Source organism: Camponotus floridanus, unplaced genomic scaffold (assembly GCF_003227725.1).
Source record: "Camponotus floridanus strain SB8 unplaced genomic scaffold, Cflo_v7.5 scaffold58, whole genome shotgun sequence".
Taxonomy (NCBI): Eukaryota; Metazoa; Arthropoda; class Insecta; order Hymenoptera; family Formicidae; genus Camponotus; species Camponotus floridanus.
In genome coordinates this window covers 204,302-223,651 of record NW_020229747.1, presented here as the reverse complement: position 1 = coordinate 223,651, position 19,350 = coordinate 204,302, and the positions used below count along the sequence as shown (strand labels likewise).

At 31.8% G+C, this 19,350-nt stretch overlaps 3 protein-coding genes and 1 non-coding gene across 7 annotated transcripts; 1 reads left to right on the top strand and 3 right to left on the bottom strand.

Moving 5' to 3' along the window:
• The first annotated feature begins 644 nt into the window (after window positions 1-644).
• LOC105256880 (meiosis regulator and mRNA stability factor 1) lies at window positions 645-11,756 on the top strand. 4 transcript variants are annotated; one of them, XM_025412846.1, is made up of 25 exons: window positions 645-904; window positions 1,255-1,588; window positions 1,721-1,864; window positions 1,954-2,238; window positions 3,310-3,476; window positions 4,545-4,642; window positions 4,742-4,946; window positions 5,197-5,356; window positions 5,513-5,711; window positions 5,787-5,866; window positions 5,951-6,085; window positions 6,222-6,374; window positions 6,584-6,979; window positions 7,216-7,391; window positions 7,566-7,738; window positions 7,818-8,047; window positions 8,135-8,285; window positions 8,378-8,553; window positions 8,807-9,190; window positions 9,279-9,482; window positions 9,665-9,935; window positions 10,016-10,389; window positions 10,487-10,579; window positions 10,670-11,000; window positions 11,125-11,756. In XM_025412846.1, exons 2-25 carry the CDS (start codon window positions 1,271-1,273, stop codon window positions 11,178-11,180), a joined length of 4,959 nt encoding a protein of 1,652 aa, XP_025268631.1. In that variant the 5' UTR covers window positions 645-904; window positions 1,255-1,270; the 3' UTR covers window positions 11,181-11,756. The 4 variants fall into 4 exon arrangements, with proteins under 4 accessions (XP_025268631.1, XP_025268632.1, XP_025268633.1 ...); XM_025412847.1 differs by having other exon boundaries at window positions 1,231-1,588; window positions 4,745-4,946; XM_025412848.1 differs by having other exon boundaries at window positions 1,231-1,588; window positions 7,836-8,047.
• Window positions 11,757-13,694: 1,938 nt separating this feature from the next.
• LOC105256878 (NADH dehydrogenase [ubiquinone] 1 beta subcomplex subunit 10) lies at window positions 13,695-14,830 on the bottom strand. The gene is made up of 4 exons (XM_011267139.3): window positions 14,627-14,830; window positions 14,391-14,526; window positions 14,100-14,236; window positions 13,695-13,967 (listed from the first exon to the last, which is right to left on the bottom strand). The coding sequence occupies exons 1-4, from the start codon at window positions 14,706-14,708 to the stop codon at window positions 13,843-13,845; spliced, it is 480 nt and encodes a 159-aa protein (XP_011265441.1). The 5' UTR covers window positions 14,709-14,830; the 3' UTR covers window positions 13,695-13,842.
• A 461-nt stretch (window positions 14,831-15,291) lies between these two features.
• On the bottom strand, window positions 15,292-18,924 carry LOC105256877 (60S ribosomal protein L3). The gene is made up of 8 exons (XM_011267138.3): window positions 18,888-18,924; window positions 18,301-18,493; window positions 17,699-17,867; window positions 16,993-17,128; window positions 16,714-16,900; window positions 16,159-16,361; window positions 15,734-15,889; window positions 15,292-15,551 (listed from the first exon to the last, which is right to left on the bottom strand). The coding sequence occupies exons 1-8, from the start codon at window positions 18,888-18,890 to the stop codon at window positions 15,351-15,353; spliced, it is 1,248 nt and encodes a 415-aa protein (XP_011265440.1). The 5' UTR covers window positions 18,891-18,924; the 3' UTR covers window positions 15,292-15,350.
• LOC112639335 lies at window positions 18,569-18,642 on the bottom strand. The gene has a single exon (XR_003123448.1). It is a non-coding gene; the product is annotated as a small nucleolar RNA U43 (small nucleolar RNA).
• Window positions 18,925-19,350: the final 426 nt, after the last annotated feature.

The window sequence follows — 19,350 nt, the reverse complement described above, 5'->3', positions numbered from 1 at the left end:
CATTTTTTATATATAATGCTTTGATAGCAAAGATGAGAGAAGAATATAAAAAAAATCGCAAAACGATAAATTTGCATTTTAGGATACCCTGTAATTTTGATTATCCCATTTTTCTTTCATTAGAGAAAAGCAGACGTGCTATTTTTAATATAGCAATACATTTTTATTTCAACTTTCTAAATTTCAGTGAAGAGTGCGATCGAATATCTTAATATCGTGTGTAGGAGTGGCATTGAATTGACCAATCAGGACAAATAAATCTCCCTTTTTTTGATTGGTCGATTAAAAGCTGGATAGAATTTTTGAACACACTAATGGGACGTTTTCAAATGGTCGGATGGCACCCGACTAACCACGTCGCCAATTGGCCAATTCAAAATAGGACTCTCTGATTGGTCAATCGTTGCTGGACCCTAGGTCGATATAATTGGTTGTGGACACTTCCGGTTTAATCGCTCTGGGGTAATTTACTAGATATTATTGACCAATCACCAAAATGTAACCATATATTCTTCAGAAGAATGATTGTGATTGGTCGAACAGTCGAAAACGCTATTAGAATGGACCTTTTTTGATCGTTCAATGTAAATGTAGCTTTCGAATATGTTTTCATATGCGTAGAAATGAAGGGAGAGAGAGAAAGGGAGAGAAACAAAGAGAGAGACATTGTGAAAAGAAACACTGAAAATTGCAGGAAACACAATTGTTTTGCAGGTTCGCGTTGATTCGCTGCTGCGTTGAACTGGTGCGGTCATGGATTTCCGGAAGTTATGTACGTGCCTGTGATGCTCTTCCGTGATGTTTTATGCATTTAACATTTTCTATGTTTGCCGGTTGTTGCATTCTTGTCCGACGCTGCATGTTGCATAGAAAGCCACGATAGGACGATGGCTGAATTTCTCAGGTAAACGTCTTAAATATTCCGAAATCGCTAATTATATACTCTGCTAAATAAAGCTTGGCGATTGAATTTGTACATCAACAAATTTGAATTCGAATAAAAACTTGGGCGCGAAATATCTTGTAAAGCTTTACCTTTGTAACGCGTTTGATATCCATTTCCTTTAGCTTTTCAACTCTCTGTAACTATAAATCTATGTAAAGAAGATCCATATAATTGTTATTTGTATATAAATTACTTATATGTATATATGGTCTTACTAAATGTGCAATGTATATGCATGCCAAAATATATCTTTATTCATTTGTAAATTTTTTATTTAATTTCAGTTTGTATATTGGAATTTTATTTAGATAATTTGTGAAACACATGGCAGGAGAGAAATCTTTGAATTACCGTACATCTTGTACGGATGATGACGAAATTGAAGGTCTTAATGAAAAACTACTGCAACTCTTATCTGCGCAAAAGGTCTTGCCTCAAATTCCCCAAAGTCAATCATTGTGTGACGATAGACTAGAAAATAACAGTAATTCCAAAGTAGGATTCAAAGTATCAGCTTCTTCATTATTCAGCCATTGTAGACACGAGTGTTCTCTTTTACATCATGATAGTCCAGTTAATATACCAACTCTACCAATTCATCTTCCACCTATCGGTGTATTTTGGGACATTGAGAACTGTCAAGTTAGTTTGCTTCTTTTATCTAAAAAAAATCCATCATTAATGTAATCTTTTATCTAAAAAAATCTATCATTAACATAATTTTTTATTTACAAAAAATTTATCATTAATGTGATATATTTTACAATATTATAGGTTCCTAAAGGCAGATCCGCCATAGCAGTTACACAATTAATAAGAGATACATTTTTTAATGGCTATAGGGAAGCAGAATTTATCGTAGTTTGCGACGTTCAAAAAGAAAATAACCAAATTATACAAGAACTGAATGATGCTCAGGTAAAATAGCTGTGCAATATGATTTTGTCATTGGTGCGATAAATTTGTTATATTATTCAATTTATTTATCTTCTTTACACATTTATTAGGTTAATTTAATACATGTAGCTGCCACATGTAAGAATGCTGCGGACGAGAAACTTAAACAATCCATCAGAAGGTTTGCCGATATTCATGGTAGTCCAGCAGCCATAATTTTAATATCTGGTGATATTAATTTTGCTGCTGATCTCAGTGATTTACGTCATAGGAAAAAAATTTATGTAATACTGTTACATAAAAAAAATACTTCAGAAGCATTAATATTATGCGCTAATGAACATTATGATTTTATGGAGCTCACAGAACCACTTCCGTCCAGAACTCCAGCAAAGGTATGAAAACTGGTATGTGAAGATAATATTGACAAAGATCCCCTTTATTTGAAGTTGCAATAATACAAATCATGGTATACTTTATACATTTATTTAATGAATGATGTATGACACGCACACACACACACACACATACAGAATACTTATATTCAAAACTTTGTCTTGTAAATGTAAAACACCTTTCATATATTCTAACGTGTATGTTTCATTTATCATGATTATTAACACATAATGTAATAAGAAAAACATTATTGATAGTAAAATATAAATATATATCTTTACTGTAATTTATGTCCACTAAATAACCGACTATGTTTTGATTAAATTATATAATATTAAATAATATTTTTGAAATTGTATATATTTATTAATAATTTTACAAAGGTGAAACAATTAATTAGCAGTTTATATATAAACTCATAAATTACTCTATTTTTGCAAAATCATCAATGAATGTATATAATATATTTTTTAATTTTAATTACGAAACATGCAATCAATGGACATACATCAATAATTCTGTAAAAATGCCGATTGATCATTCTCAGACGTACAAATTGTGTTAAAATTCATTAACATGCATAATCTTTATCTTCTGTCTATGTATATATATATATATATATATATAGGATGTCCGGAAAATCGCCCGTAGTACTTCGGGAAGTGATTCGGGACTCAAAAAGAAGGAAAAAACTATATAAATAGATTCGAAAATAATTTATTTTCGAATAATAGCCACTTTTATGTTAAGAAAATTGTAATTTATAGTCCACTTGGCATTTCTCTTTTTAAAATTTTAAAATTTAAATTTAATAATATAAATTTCAATTTATAACTCACGGGCTATAACTCGAAAACGACTTATTTATATAGCGACCCGTTTATATAGCTTTTTCTCTTCTTTTTGGGTCTCGAATCACTTATCAAAGTATTGCGGACGATTTTCCGGATACGCTGTATATAAATATAAGTATATGTATAGATATAAATACATATATATATATATATATTTTTTTTTTTTCTCCCGTTTTTCCTTACCTATAAAATTACCCATTATTTTAACACTTTCAGGGAAATGAATCCTATGACCTTTTAGTTAGTAATCTTCCTGATGAAAAGGATGTTAATGTCATTAAACGTCGACTTAAACAATTATCTGAAAATTGTGGTGGTCGTGTGATAGATGTTCAATCAAGTACTGCCGTTGTACGCTTTACGTCGCACAGTTCTGCAGACAGGTATATATTATTAATTTTATGATTGTCACAAAATACTCATTAAGATTTGATTTCTTTTTCTAATTATTTAATTTTTGAAAATTGTATTTTTTATTTTATATATTTAATAAAATTGTTAAATTAATATATTAAATTTTATTGAGTTGATCAACTAAAATGTATGTAAAACTAGCTTAAATATTAACTAGAATGAACTGTAATTTTAAACAATTTTAGCAATTAAGTTGAAGTTATTTAGATTCCCTTTTTAATTATTTATTTTAATTAATTTATATTTATATAAAAACTTATTCAAATAACCCGCCTCTGTGTCATATAAATCAGCCTTTTGCATTCTCTATTACATTGGATTTATATGAGCAATGATACTACGTCCCGTCAGGACGGAAATCTATATAGAAGAAGAATATTTGTATATATAGAAAAAGAAAGAAAAACAATCGTAGTCTCCTTCATTACATATGTAGTAGGGATGAAAAGATAAACAAGGAAGGTTTGAAATAACAGACAGTAACATAAGGAACATAGTGGAAAGTCAAAGAATATTAATATAATAAGTTGTCTTATATTATTATATATCATATTAGTACACATATAAATATCAGAAAATTTATTATAAAGTTTATTTTTTTTACAAAATAACATATATTGTTAATATTTATTATTTTATTTAATTGTTATATTACAATGTTGACTGATTGTTTTATTTCTGTTTGGGGTGAGTTACAATATCCTTTGTTGTTAGAAAAAATTGCCCTATGTCTTTAATATCAATATATCAATATTTTATATATATTTTATATCCAATATATGTTGAATATATATTTTATATCCAATATATGTTGAATATATATTTTATATCCAATATATGTTGAAATAAACTTCTAAATGACAATTTATATTGTTTGCTCTATTAAAATTAAGTCTTGTAAATGTTTATATATTCTTGTACCTGCAAGGTCATTTATAAGAAGAAATTGCTTTTACTCTGTTCAACTGACTATACAGTAACAGTATGATTTCTCTTCTATTTTTTTTAATTTTATTAATTTTTTTTATTTTTGATAGAGCTCAAAAGCGTATGGAAGGAGAATATGTTCTTGGATCAAAAATACTTGTAAGATATCTTGGTAAAGAAAAAGGAAATACAATTGGCAAAAATCCAGGTATGTTTGTTGATAAAATTCTATCTTTAAACGTATGTGACGTATACATAGGGTATTCCATTACTAAGCTTATTATAATTGATTATATTTTTTTTTCAGCAGATATTATAACACGAAGTCGGGCAGTTAGTGAATCGGAAATTGTTACCGAGCAAAGCAGCTCTAAGCAAATGTATGCTGCGAGTGCCTCTGTGTTAGGGACAAGAACCCTCCAATTCCCAAATTATCAAACATCATCACCTGTAGTCGGCGCGTATCCCGCTTTTAGCACTCATTGTGCGCCCATCAATGCCCCGCTATCAGGGTTAGTTTGTTAAATTTATCAATTTTCAAAATCTACTAAATCTATAAATTAATAGAATATTATTTTTTTTTCTGTTTGTTTAAATGATGGACAATCCGAGAAAGAGCTCTAGAGTCGCGAGTAGATTATTATCCTTGCTGATTCGGGCTATGAACCTACTTTGATCTTATCTGATAAATTGTTAACAGATTTTATAAATTATAAGGGTACAAAACGTGTGAATTTAATATCTTTATTCTATATTTTATAGAATGGTGCAGCAGCCTCCCATATTTTTTGGAAGATCATTTACAAATAACGATGTGACTTTTAACAGGACATATAATGAGCTTGCTAGAGTGCAGTCACCATTAATTTGGCCAATTGTGGGACCTCATCAGTACAACCATATGTGGGAAGAACAATATAAAGTTAGTTTCAAATAGATGAATATTTCCATATTTACTCACCTTCATTATCTGTGTTTTCTTTGTATGTAGTTTTTATCTCTGTTTGTCATTGTTTATACCTTGTCATTGTTTATTGTAATGTTTATTTTGTATAATGTATTAAATGATAATTTAAAGGTGGAGAAATCAAAGATAACAGGAAAACGAGCTCATGTCTCGCAGGTTCGAGACAATAATGTTGCTATTGGTGTAACTTCTCGTACTCCCGAAGGTCTTAGGCGAATCAGAGGCACACATGGTTCTTTTACTTACACTTCTGAATGGCTTGGAAGTCGACAGTCGCATAGTTCATTAGCTGTTCCACTTAATTATAACGGTAACAGTTTGAAATCAGTCTTATACTTTCAATTATATCTTATGATAATTAATATTATATATTGTAAAACAATAGGACAATCCAATTCTTTTAAACGGCGTAGTCCATCTCCTCTGTACGATGCAACTAGAGAAAAAAGTACATGGCATGGTCAGGTACAAATATAATTTTTTCTTTTTCTTGTTTACAAAATATATTTGAAAGGACAAAAAGAGATAATTTTCTGTTTTCTGTTTTAGAATCAACAGCAAATTTCTACACGAAACAACAAAACGCCATCACCTTATGAAAATAACATATTGCAAGGGACAGGACAACACAACCAAACCTCGCGTTCTTCGCATTTAAGTGATACAGAAAATGAAGAAGTAGAGGTATTATTTCTAATTAAAAGTTAAATTTTTTTTAAATTTAAAATTAATTAATTTATTCATAATTTTTGTTTCTCTCCTTTTTTCCCCTGTGTTAATATAAAATGTTATTTTTTAATCGCCGGTTTTTTTCTTTTAGAAATTTTGTAATCCTATAAATAACCGCAATGGATCTAGCACTAATAATGGCACTAATACACCTATCGAATTGCAAGTAACAAATTTAGATCAAAGCATCGATATAAAGGATATGAAGCGGATTCTTTCGTCTATATTTATGGAACACGTCTCGGTAAGCGTGGCAAGTTTATTTAATTAGATTTACTATATTATTAGTAGAGAGAATTTACACACACACACACACACACACACACACACACACACACACACATATATATATATATATATATATATATATATAATTATCAGATTTCGTTACATTTATTATCTATATGTATGTTACACGTTACACAAAGAGATTTTCTTTCTTTTTTTTTTCAGAGTTGTCATATTTCTATCTTTATGCAATCGGACGGTAATTATGCCGCCAGCGTCAAAGTGCTTTCGCTATCGGACGCACAATATGCAATTTCGCAATTACATCGCCGTAAAATAGGGTATAAACGTATATTGATATCTTATGCTCATATCGGTGGACCAAATCCCCAACTTATTCGAGCGCAAATCGTATTGCTTCTGCAAGAAGTCCCGGGACACAAACTTCCGCTATTCAAGTTTCGCGAAATGTACGAGAGCCGATTTATGATTTCTGTAAGTGTTTCCGAATTGTATAAAATGAGAGATGTATGCATAATTACTGAAGATCCAAGCGGCAGAATGGTCTCGCTCAATCCGGATCATAGAAACACGCCGTCGCCATGCAACAATACAGTACAAGTATGTGTGATAATTCTATATTATACGAATATTATTTACAACATGTATAAAATATGATGGATGAAAGCCGAGTCTGAGCTTTTTCAGTGATGGTAGAGCTTCCTCAGTTCCCTCACTGTCGAGAAGCTTTGATCATACTGTGAAGCGTATTACATCGTGCTGAATTTATATATATTCTTTCATGTAATAGAAAAGATGTATTTTAGACATAAAAGACACTGAATAATGTTTTATAGGATGGGCAAGTCAAGTTACCATATTGTACAATCCATATTGCAAAACCATTGTCCGACAAAGGCTGGGCGGAACAAGAGATGGCATCCTTACCTAATGTAAACATCTCCTTGAAAGTTCTCGAGTCTCGTATGCAAGAATTATTAGCATCGCACAGTGGCATACTACCTCTACCAACGTATGTTTTCGATCATTTATTGCATGTTTAATTAATTTTTGTATAGTTACAGATAAATAATTACATTAGATATACATAATGACAGATTTTGCAGTTTCTTAATCATAAATTATTTGATAATAATGCTGAAATTAATCTAAGATAGGAATCTTATAATCTATTAAACAATTTTAGTCTACCAACTTGTTATGAGGCTGAATTCCAGGAAAAGTTGGAAATTGTAGAACAAGGTGTACCTTTAGAACATTTGGTATCGTGTTTATCATCTATTGAGTTAAGACAAGATATCGGCAGCGTAAAGTATCTCGTGTGGGTAGGAAAAAAGGATCACGAAAGTAATCATGATGGTAAATCTCTTCTATAAGCTTTAATTAAATTTTAAGTTGTGCTCTTATCAAAAGTATTTTATTATACAAAAGTCATAAGACCTTGCTTCTCTTCCAGAAACAAAGTGCGTGAGTCCATCGCTCGCAAACCAATTGGCTCTTTTTAGTCGTGAATTAGTCGATCTTTTGAAAACCGCTCCGCACTGCCAATTACCTTTTAATCGATTTATACCAGCGTATCATCATCACTTTGGACGGCAATGTAGAGTCGCCGATTATGGATTTACTAAATTAATTGATTTGCTGGAGGCACTTACACACACAGTCCAAGTACGTAAATTAAATGATGTAATATCGCAAATATATAAAGTATTAACTCTCGAAACGATGTGTATAAATGTGCATTTTTTCTTATAGGTAATGGGTGAAGGCAACAAGCGCGTGGTTACGCTATCTCATCGTGCTCAAGTACGTCGATTCACTTCGGATTTATTACGAGTGTTGAAGTCGAAAGCGAGCAAACAAGTAGCATTGTCGGAATTTCCAAATGTTTATGGTAGAGTAATAGGTATACAAATAATTTCTTTGCATATCCACATTTATTCGTATTCATAATTAAAAGCAGATAATTAATATCTCACATCAATTTTTTTTTTTCAGCAAAGCCATGGGATATTGTGGATTACGGTGTGTGCAATATCGAAGATATTCTCGGTGAAGTGTCCGAAAACACGGTTGTTGTAACACCTATCGAGGGCGGCGATAAAATGATTGCTATTCCCAAACGTGAACAGACTGTGGAAGAGGTAGAACGAACAAGATTGTTCGCGAAGGAAGTGCGTAATTTGTGAATTATCGAAAAAAAGCATTTAAAGCTATATGTATCTTTTAAATTAAATTTTTTAATTTATATAATTAATTTTTTAATTTACTTAATTAATTAATTTACTTTATTAATAAGAGTTAAATTTTATAATTAATTAAAGAGTTAAATTCAATAATTTAACTCTTTAAAGATTTAAATAAGAGTTATTTAACTCTTTAAATTTAAATTTTATAATTAATTAAAGAGTCAAATTTTATACACAGGTTGTCGAATTACTACAACATGCGCCTCAATGTAGAATGTTATTTAACAAATTTGTACCTTCCTATCATCATCACTTTGGTCATCAATGTCGAGTGTCGGATTATGGATTCACTAAATTGATTGAATTATTCGAAGCAATTCCGGACATAGTTAAAATTGAAGAGGTTAATGGAGGCGAGAGACAGATATCCTTGACTGAGAAAGAGGGTCTTAAAGTACTTGCCGAACAAATATCGAAATTAGTAATGCGCACCAGAGGTGGTCTTATGGTCTCGAACATTGCACAAACATTTCTACATCAATTCGGCTACGCTTTACGTCCCGGATTGTTCGGTTGCAATTCCATGTTACATCTTATGCAAAAGCTTGGAGATACCATTCAGGTAATGTTATGTCATTCAGCTATGTCTCTAAAAAATAATATTAATTTATTTATACCAACTATATCTGAATTTTCTTTTTTTGTCACAGATCATAGATTTAGCCACAGGACCTGCTATTATCACAATAGATAAATCACACTTGCAACAAACAACTCTTCAATGTCGACGAATATTAATGGATCAACCTCAACATAGAATGCCCGTCAAGGAATTTGTTCAACAATACTCTCAGTATTACTTGAAACAATGTAATCTAGACGAGTTTAGGAAAGATCTGGCAAATGTTGTTAAGGCATGTATTTAATTCATATATCTAATGTACGCATAATTTGTTTAAATGCTTTTGCTACTTAAACTTTGACAAAGTTTCAAAATGATCATTCAATTTCCTGTCATTTAAAATGCCTTGATTAAAATTTTATTCGGACCGATTCCGAGTATTTATATCGTATTCTAAGAATATATATTATATAGTTTACAGTGATAAATGGCGAACAATTCATCGAACTAACACCGTTACATCGTTTCGCCTGTGATCTTTATCGCGTAATAATGAATTGCGGTGGTACATTAAATTTGTCGCAGTTTGATGTATCATACTCGACTATCATAGGTTCACCTTGTAAACCTGCACAATATGGTTTTCCAACAATAACTGCACTTTTACAAGCGTTACCTTGCACTATAACGATAAAAGAAACACGGAAGAAAGAAGCGGTTATTTATTTAAATAAAAAATTGACTGGTAATAAAAATTTAATATTCCTCTAATATCGAATCTTTATATCGATATCGTACTAATTTGAACATTTCTTTTTTGCTAAGCTGCGGCCGGTATACCTTTACCAACGGTGTACAAGTCGATGTCATCCTATCACGATACGGATTCCAGTAATGATTCATTCGAAAGTGATTCTTCTTATCGCGTAAATGTCTCGAATACTTTCGGTATGGTGGATAATCACGAGAAATGGCTAGATCAGTTGACCACAAACATTAATTCTTGGAAAGGGAAAGAAGATAAAGCTTTGTGGTCGGAGAATCGTATCAAGCATTGGAAAAACTTGACAAGTTTGGAAGAACGTTCGAGGAATTGGCCGGAAAGCGGCAGCGAAAGCTTCCTGAAGAGTTTAATACGCACACCGATAATGCAACATGATTTCTCTGCACCGCCACCTAAGCCCGATTCCCCACTCGAGGTATTTTCATAGACATCATTAATATTATATTATAATTTATTTTTTTTTCTATTCATCAAATATCAATTTATTAATAACTGTGCATTTTCTTTTGCAGGATACCATGTGTAAGGAAGAGCATTGGAAATCATCGTTATGGTCTCCAACGAAATTTACTTATTCGCAAGACGAACATTCCACCAACGTACAGGTGATAGTTCTTTTTAAAATATTCAAGAAATTGCATTTATTTCCTTTACATAACATTTACTACTTTTTATCATTTTAATTATTTCTTCAGGTTCCTCCGTTAACTTTACCGAATTGGAATCAATTACTGTCCGGTGATGGTACGTCTGACTTGTTATCACCAACAAAAAATCTATTACCTGCCGCTGCGAATCCTTTATATCCGCCTACTTCTCCTTATTATTCCAAGTCTGTTGTTGCGCCACATCCGTCTGAATTGCCGCTTCCTTCTTTATCCCTAACACCGAAGAAAAAGACATTGATAGATAATCAGAAGAAGACTACCGCGAGGATGCATCTCAATCTTGTAAGCTCCGAAAGCGAAGATAATACTATCGATGATGATGAGAACAGCGACAGTTATAGCACTTCTAGTAAACTCTGTGAGTAGCAAAAGAAGTAGTAAAAGAAAATTTTTTTTACAACTAATATTCTAATGTGATTTATATACAGTTGCATATATGTATTCGTTCACATTGTAAGATATCAAAAAATTGTTAATTACAGTAACTAAGGGCAAGAGACGCTTGGCAGCTCAGTTTAATCAGCCAATCGAGCCATGAACAGAGAATATACAGAAAAAGATGTTAAAAAGTGACAGTGCTTAGGATCAAAACCGATTGAGTTTGATAAATTTTATGCTTGGGAATAATAAGAAACTACAAGCTTCAATTACATTACGGTCATTTGATTGTCGTCTAAAATGGATTAGATTAACTATATAACTATGGATTCATGGATAGTGGTAGGTACCACACACTTTATTTATACTTGAAATTTACAAAAAATTTGTGTATAGAGTAAATGTGCTATAGAGAAAGAATACTGCTTATAACACTTGAATTATTTTCAAATCGTATGAAAATATACATCGAGTAAATATGTGATTGATATAATCAGGATTCTAATATCAAATGCGTGAATGATTGAATTTATACCGAATGACATGTGCTGATGGTTAGGAAACATATAGCATTTTTCGTACTGTGATATAGGATAAAAAAAGGAAGATGATAGTAGTACTATATATATTAAAAAAAGAAAGATTTGGATGGCAATAATTAATCTTTCGGCAAATCACATTCAAGAAGCGTGGCGCAATATATTTAATTGAGATTTATTATGATTTAAATCTTTTTATATTGTGCATCTAATACATATTTTTTATCTGTATATTATAGATATATTATATTTTAATCTTATTTATGTTTTTTGTATCGCATATGCGCGAATTTACAATCAATTTTTACTTGATTGTTTCGACCAGTTAATAACGCACACATATCATGAGATAATTTATATCTATTTTTAATTTTATGTTTATTAAAAAAAACACGCGAGAAAAGATTAGATTTAGATTTCAGTAATTATCGAGTATTAATCAATTCTCTCTTGTAAATAAATTATTAAATCGCTTCTTTTGATTTGCCTACATTTACATTGTCAACAACAATGTGAATTGCACTCATATAACATATTATATGTCTGAAAAAGATATTTATAATTGTTGCCAACTAAAAATTAAGTGAAAATTTTCTTGTCCGCCATGCATTTTTTCATCTGTATAGTTTACAAATTTTCCATTCGCTTCATTGATACATTTGTTACGGCTCAATGTATAATTTTACAAGTGTGTTATAAATGAATGAGACAATGTTATAAATATACATATATCGGTAATGTAAAATTTGTGAAATATTGTACGATAAGCTGTTTTCATGTGATTTCACGATACGTAAGGAAAAGAAAAATAATTTTATCGATAAAAAAATCTTTGATGTTTAGAAATTAGTACTATTATTTGATATAGCATCGTGAAAAAATATGTAGCAGAATGCGACACGTGGAGTGAAATTTTAACAAAGATTATCGATGCTATTAAATGGTGATAAATATCAATTTTATTTAAGAAAAAAACAAAAAAACGAGACAAACCGAAAATAGAAATTGCATCAAAAGTATATCAGCAGTCCAGTGTCGCACAATTCTTTTTTCTTTTTCATTCGAAGAGAAATAATGAGTACATAGACAGAATTAATTTTTGTACAATATTCTGTTAATGTATTAAATGAGTAATATAAACTGCATCATGAAAATATCGCGCTATTTGAATTGTACAGGCGAATGAATATACTGATCTCACTATTAATCTTATATTTTGTGTGTTGAGATGTGGTACGAATGTGTAATAATTTGCAGTGTGAAAGTGTTAATCTAGATTGTACTACAGGAGTATTGCTATGAATGAATTTTTAAATTTCATGCGATATTATTTGTCAATTTATTTTGGATTTTAGTACGTTATTTTTAAAAAATTGAAAAATTTGAAAAAGATATAATGCTTGCGCTATCTCCATTGGATTATTCGAAAATTCACGATATGTTAAGTAACAGTCGAGACATCGAGTGTTGTTTAATTACAAAGAAATTATCGTATTCGCATGACTTTTTTTAAAAATATTTTGTTTAATTTATTCTCGCTGAAAAAAATATTTTTGTTACATGTTATATATTTATGTGCCTAAAATAATGAATTCTTGTATTTTATGTTTACATGAAAGATTTTGCGTGTGCGTACATGTGTGTTTTTTGTAGAGAAACTTTTAATTCATTCAAACTGAAATATCTTGTGATGTGTAACGTACACCACTACACGAAATATTTTAATGCAAAGAATTATTTTATATTCTAAATATTATATCGTATAAGTTTTATATATACTCAATTTACTTTTGGCATTATAAATAATGAATGAGTAATCTGGTTAAGAGAATGTCGAGATACAGAAAATTGTAAATGAAATTAATATGTATAAGATGATTTTAACTTAATAACAAACAAAAGAATGTAAATCATCAATGAAATTGTCTAAATAATATTTCGTAAATTAATTTGATATACACATGTACAATAAGTATAATCTTTTTATATATTGTACAATAAAAGAAAATAAAAAGAGTCATTAAATCATTCAATATTTGAGATGTTTGCTATCGATACATATTCTTGTTCTATATTTATATTGTAAGATATCAATCATTATAGATGCAAAGAAGAAATTAATGAGAAATTGCATAAATTATTTTTATTATCCTTCCTTATTCAATTCATAATATATATATATATATATATATATCTGTACAGTAATGCAAACTTGCAATTCAGACTCATAATGTGCGAATGCGTTTGCCGTTAAGTTATAATCTACAATATTGATATAAATTGCTACGCCTCAGTTGGTTGACTTCTCATGCCGCTACCTACTGGACCATGACGACGTTCCCAAATCATACGATGTTTCTGTTTCATGTATGCATTTTTAACATTTAAAGCTATACCCATATCGCCATCTGCAAAATTTTTGAGACGATATATTTTGAGTACAGGGACATTAAAATGTTTAAAATTTTTTTCGTTATATTATTTTTCTTTGTATATTGTAACTATATATTGTAACCATCTGTTGTAGCGGTAATACTTACATTTTGCAAACCACGCAGCACTCGCGTCGAAGTAAGCTTTCATTAAATCATCGCACAAATGACGGTCATCGCCGTGATAAAAAACACAGTGTTCATAACGACTTCTCAATATGAATAAAATTTCATCTTCTACCGATCTGTTATTAAAAGTTGATCAATGTTTAATATAATCGAAGCGAAAATTTATTTTTCGTATTCTTGTAAATTAATATTGACGTTTGTCTCGATATTATCAATATTGTAAATCTTTCTTCTTTCTTTCTCTTCTAAGAATTAAATAATAAAACTTACTTATCGCGCATAAATTGACAATTTGCTTCGGTATAACAAACTATATCGTCCGTGTAACATTCGTCGATTGTTGGAACACGACGGTATTGTTGATGATACCATGGATATTTCTTTTGATTCGGCACTATGAATTTTTCTGCAATTAAAAAATAATGATTTGTTTATAACTTTAGAGAAAGAGGGAGGGGGAGAGAGAGAGAGAGATAAACATAACCAAACAAATGATTAGGTAATACCTCGGATATAAGTGACGGGTGCATCTACTGCGTAATATAGATTATTCATAAACTTAACAAATGAATTATCTTTCTCTGCCATTATTGTGCAAAGTAAATCGAATATCAACAATAAACGATAAATAAAGTTTCTCTTATAAAGTTGCTTTTTATGTATGCAATTCTGTGAGACTTGCACGACACAAACTAACAAATGACTAGACGGGAGTATACAAGGTCTTTTTGCGTCACACAACGTGAAGTGTAGATCGGAAGGAATCGATTGTGCCATCTTGTTGCTTTCATTTTCATGCATCGAAAACGTGTTAAAATATAAAAATATGTCCAATATTGATCAGACAGAATGAGACAAAAGTTTCTTTTGACTTGACTCCATCAATCAAGACAACGCTAATCTAAATTTTAAATTATATACAAAATTCAAAGTATATATATATACACACACATACAGAAATCAAATTTGAATTTAGAAACTATAAACACATGTATTACAAATATCTTTCGCTTAAAAACTCATCAAATTTATAAACTACAAAAGAAATAAAAATCAATTTAAAGTCCAGAATATTTTAAAACGTTTTTTTTCTTAGTTATCCTTGAACAATTGAGTTCATATACATATGAGGATATATATGTGAGGATATAAATATAAAAGCACTTTTATATAATTTTTAAAAATTTATTTTAGATGCACAATACATGGCGAACACGTGTGCATAGGATTTTACTGCGCAGCCGCAGCGCTCGGCGCTGAGCTGGTGGCTTGCGCTTGATCCTCGCGCAAGCGATCCTTTTTGAGTTGTCCCATGAAGGAGGCCTTGTCGGCGGCGGTCTGGAAGCGACCATGTCCAAACTTGGAGCTAGTATCGATAAACTTGAGGTTGATCTTTTCCAATGCAGCTCTCTTCGTATGCACCAACAAAGACTGCAAAATACGTTTCAACGTTAATTTTATTTTTTCACAGATAAATATTTATAATATTCAGATATTTAATCAGTCCTATCATTTATAACTATCATCGTGATCAGAATAATATTGCAGCTCTATAGAAATTCATCATGGAAATGCGAAACAATATATAATTATCTGTTAATATTTGTCCTTACCTTCCTTAGAGTAATCACACGTTTCTTCGGACCCATGCAACATCCCTTGATCATAACGAAATCATTGTTTACTTCACCATAGTGGGGGAAGCCACCCATAGGCGTGATTGTCTTCTCGGTAAGATCGTATTCCGTGGAAGCATTATTTTTCACGATCTAAAAATAGGATAATAAGCGTGAATGATAATTTTGAATAAAGAATGAAATTTTATTGAAGAATGAATTGTTGAAATTATATTTATGAAACTTATTTTATTGTGCCTTGTCTTGGAGACCTAAAGCACAGATATATGCTTGTGCATTAGGCACTATGATTAACAAGTAACTTTTATCTCGCCTCAAAATTTAAAAATCAATCTTTTGACAGTGTTTCAAAGATCGACTTAGGGTAAGAGGCGCATAAATTAATTTTCAAATTTAATTACCTTGCCATCCTTGGTGTGGATGCCTTGTCCGATTCTATAGATCTTTTTATTCATTTCAGTACGGTGATGATACCCTTTTTGACCAGCGCGCGCAACGGTGAAGGACACGCGACTTGGATGCCATGCACCGATACAAGCAACCTTCCTCAGACCCTTGTGAGTCTTGCGTGGCAATTTCTTAGTGTGCCATCTGGATGTAACGCCTACAAAAAGCACAAAGAGTGTCAATTGTTTAAAGATTAAGCATACTCATAATCATATAAAGAAAAACTAAATTCAAAACTTTCACAGTTAGTTTTATTTGGTCAAGGACCTCAGTAGGAAGGCAGCATGGTTATATCCTCAAGATGATCAGATAAGTGCACATCATGCTTTTTTCATCATACAGTCCAAATAGTTTCTTAAAAACATGCTTCTCATGGCTAGAGGGGGGGGGGAGGGTCACATAAAAGGGAAATGCGCAATTTTGAGGGGCAGTGGGGGCGAGCAGCATACATATATATAATTGTATATACACACACGCACACACAATATATAAATATACACAAGACGTACCTTTATAACCCTTTCCCTTAGTAACTCCAATCACGTCGATCATCTCGTCAGAGGCAAAGACATTACTAACGGGCACAGGTTTTTCCAGATGTTCGCGCGCCCATTGCACTTTGTCTTCAATGGTTCCACCATTCAACTGAATTTCCATGATGTGAGCTTTCTTTTGACGTTGCCTCAACAGCTTCATCTAATGAATAAAAATAGAACGATAAAATTGTTTCACAATTATATAAAAATGATATTTGATACTTTAATATTCAAGTTGCATTATCGCGTTACCTGAGTATGGGCGATAATGCGAACAACGCTGCAATACTTCTTAATCTTCTTCAAATCAGCTTCAATAGACTTGCGGCCAAGATCGTCTTGCCATTTCTTCGAAGCTTTTGTAAATGCCTTCTTCTTACTCTTGTACCTGTCGAAAAATTAATTGCAAGCCGATCTATGTATGTGTCTGCCATCTCTCTCCTCCTGTAACGTGCCAGTCTCATCATAATGAGCGGAGACTAAGCACATTTTTTGGATCAACCATGTTAAAATTCAGAACTTAAAATGGCTTCATCCAAATGATTACTCTCATCGTGCGAGCGGAGAGCTGATGTAATATTTTTAGTATCATTTTCAATATGAGAATAATATATTGTATTTTTTAAAGATAGAAGAACTGTACTAGGCATGGTTTATATCAATAGTCATTGCCCAATGAGCTCCAAAGAGAATATGGAATATACCTAGCTTTCATGCATTCTGCGTAAGCAGAGCACGGCATTGCTCTTCGACATGGCAGTTTTGAGAACATACTGCATTGAAGGCAGCTCTCGCACTGCAATCCAAATGAATCAATGCACTTGTGCATCGATCAACATTCGGATTAACATGTCGTAAGTTCGTATATGTAGATTTAGCATTAATATGTATTATATCATTATGTATCGATCTGTATTCAATTACTTTTAATTCATACAACACAATGATTCCTACTAACCAATTCTTGTAGAAGCGTCTGCGGCAATCCTCCGATAAATGTTCCGCCCAAACAGTTGCAAGTGCTCTAAGTCCATGCGGTGTTTCAATGTATCCAACGAGACCAACTACAATCATTGGTGGTGTCTCGAGGATAGTAACCGCTTCTACAATCTCCTTCTTATTTACCTCTGAAATTAAACAATTTATATTAATATGTGGCTAATTTGTACAGAATAGAAGAAAAAGACGTTTATCTTAAAAGTGAACTGTGCTAGGTATGGTTTGTCTCAATGGTCACTGCCCAATAGGCTCCAAAGAATTTATGGAATATACCTTGCTTTCATGCAGTCTGCATAAGCAGCGCACAATATTATTTTTCGACATGGCAATATTGAAAATATACTGTATTAAAGACAGCTCTCGCATTGCAATCTAGGTGATTCGATGCAGAAATGCATCGATCAACACCCAGATTAACACATCGTATGCTAGTATATATAAATTATATGAAATGCAAAGAAATACAAGTCACTTAACAAATTTTAGTACTCTAACATATTTTTGTTTAAACTATACAAATTATAATGTTAATTTTAAAATTTTTTTTCTATAATCACTCACTTGATCCAGGACGATCGGCTTCCCTAACAACATGAGTCATACCGGCTTTGTAACCGATAAAGGCGGTCAAGTGAACAGGCTTGTTGGAATCATCCTTTGGGAAAGCCTTCACTTTTCCGCGATGTCTTTGGGATCTTTTCTTTGGGTAGAACCCCATCGACCCATGTCGAGGGGCGCTGAACTTTCTATGCGACTGTAACATTACAAGATGGAGGAGAAAAATAAGACACGTGGTATAAACGTAATAAAATTTTTTTCCAACAAAAAGAAAATCAGACCGCCCTAGAATAAGTTCATCAAGGTTATTCAGTATATCTAACCATAAATTTTCTAAATCATCATTAGAATAAATTGAATCATTGCGAAGCATCGTATGAGAAGCCATGTGTACGATACAAGCCGATCACGCTTGTTCTCATTGTGGAAAACAGGAATATTAAAATTTCGATATTAATTCAAACGTTACCGTAACATTTATTTTAAAATTCGAAAAAGATATTTGAGAGTACGATTATATATTATAATAGTGCCGATGCTAAGAAATGTTACAGATTTTAATAGATTCTTGAACACGCGTTTTTACTCACCATGATGCTGTTGATGAAGAAATGGAGGATCCGGAAGAAGACAATTGCTTTTATACGCAACTAAACCCCTGATGTAAACTTTGGAAACTTGAATTCCCCATAAAGTTTTTGCACTAGTAAATAACTAGTGAATAATGTTTCAACGGGAACAGACGCCATCTATTGTTTTCGAATGATCGGATTTGATTCGATCTGGGGCCCTATTCTTGAAATCGTGCGAAAAATTATCGTATGCGAAAGTGACGCTGCGCGATCTTTGATTGGTGCATATTTTTAAATCTAAGAGTATACACTAATCAAAGATCGCGCAGCGTCACTTTCGTATACGATAATTTTTCGTACGATTTCAAGAATAGGGTCCCTGGGATAATTTACTAAACGTCATTGTGAAGAATGGCTGTGATTGGCCGCATTAGCGGACTCAACAGTTGGGCAACATTACTAGATTTTCCGATGTAACTCG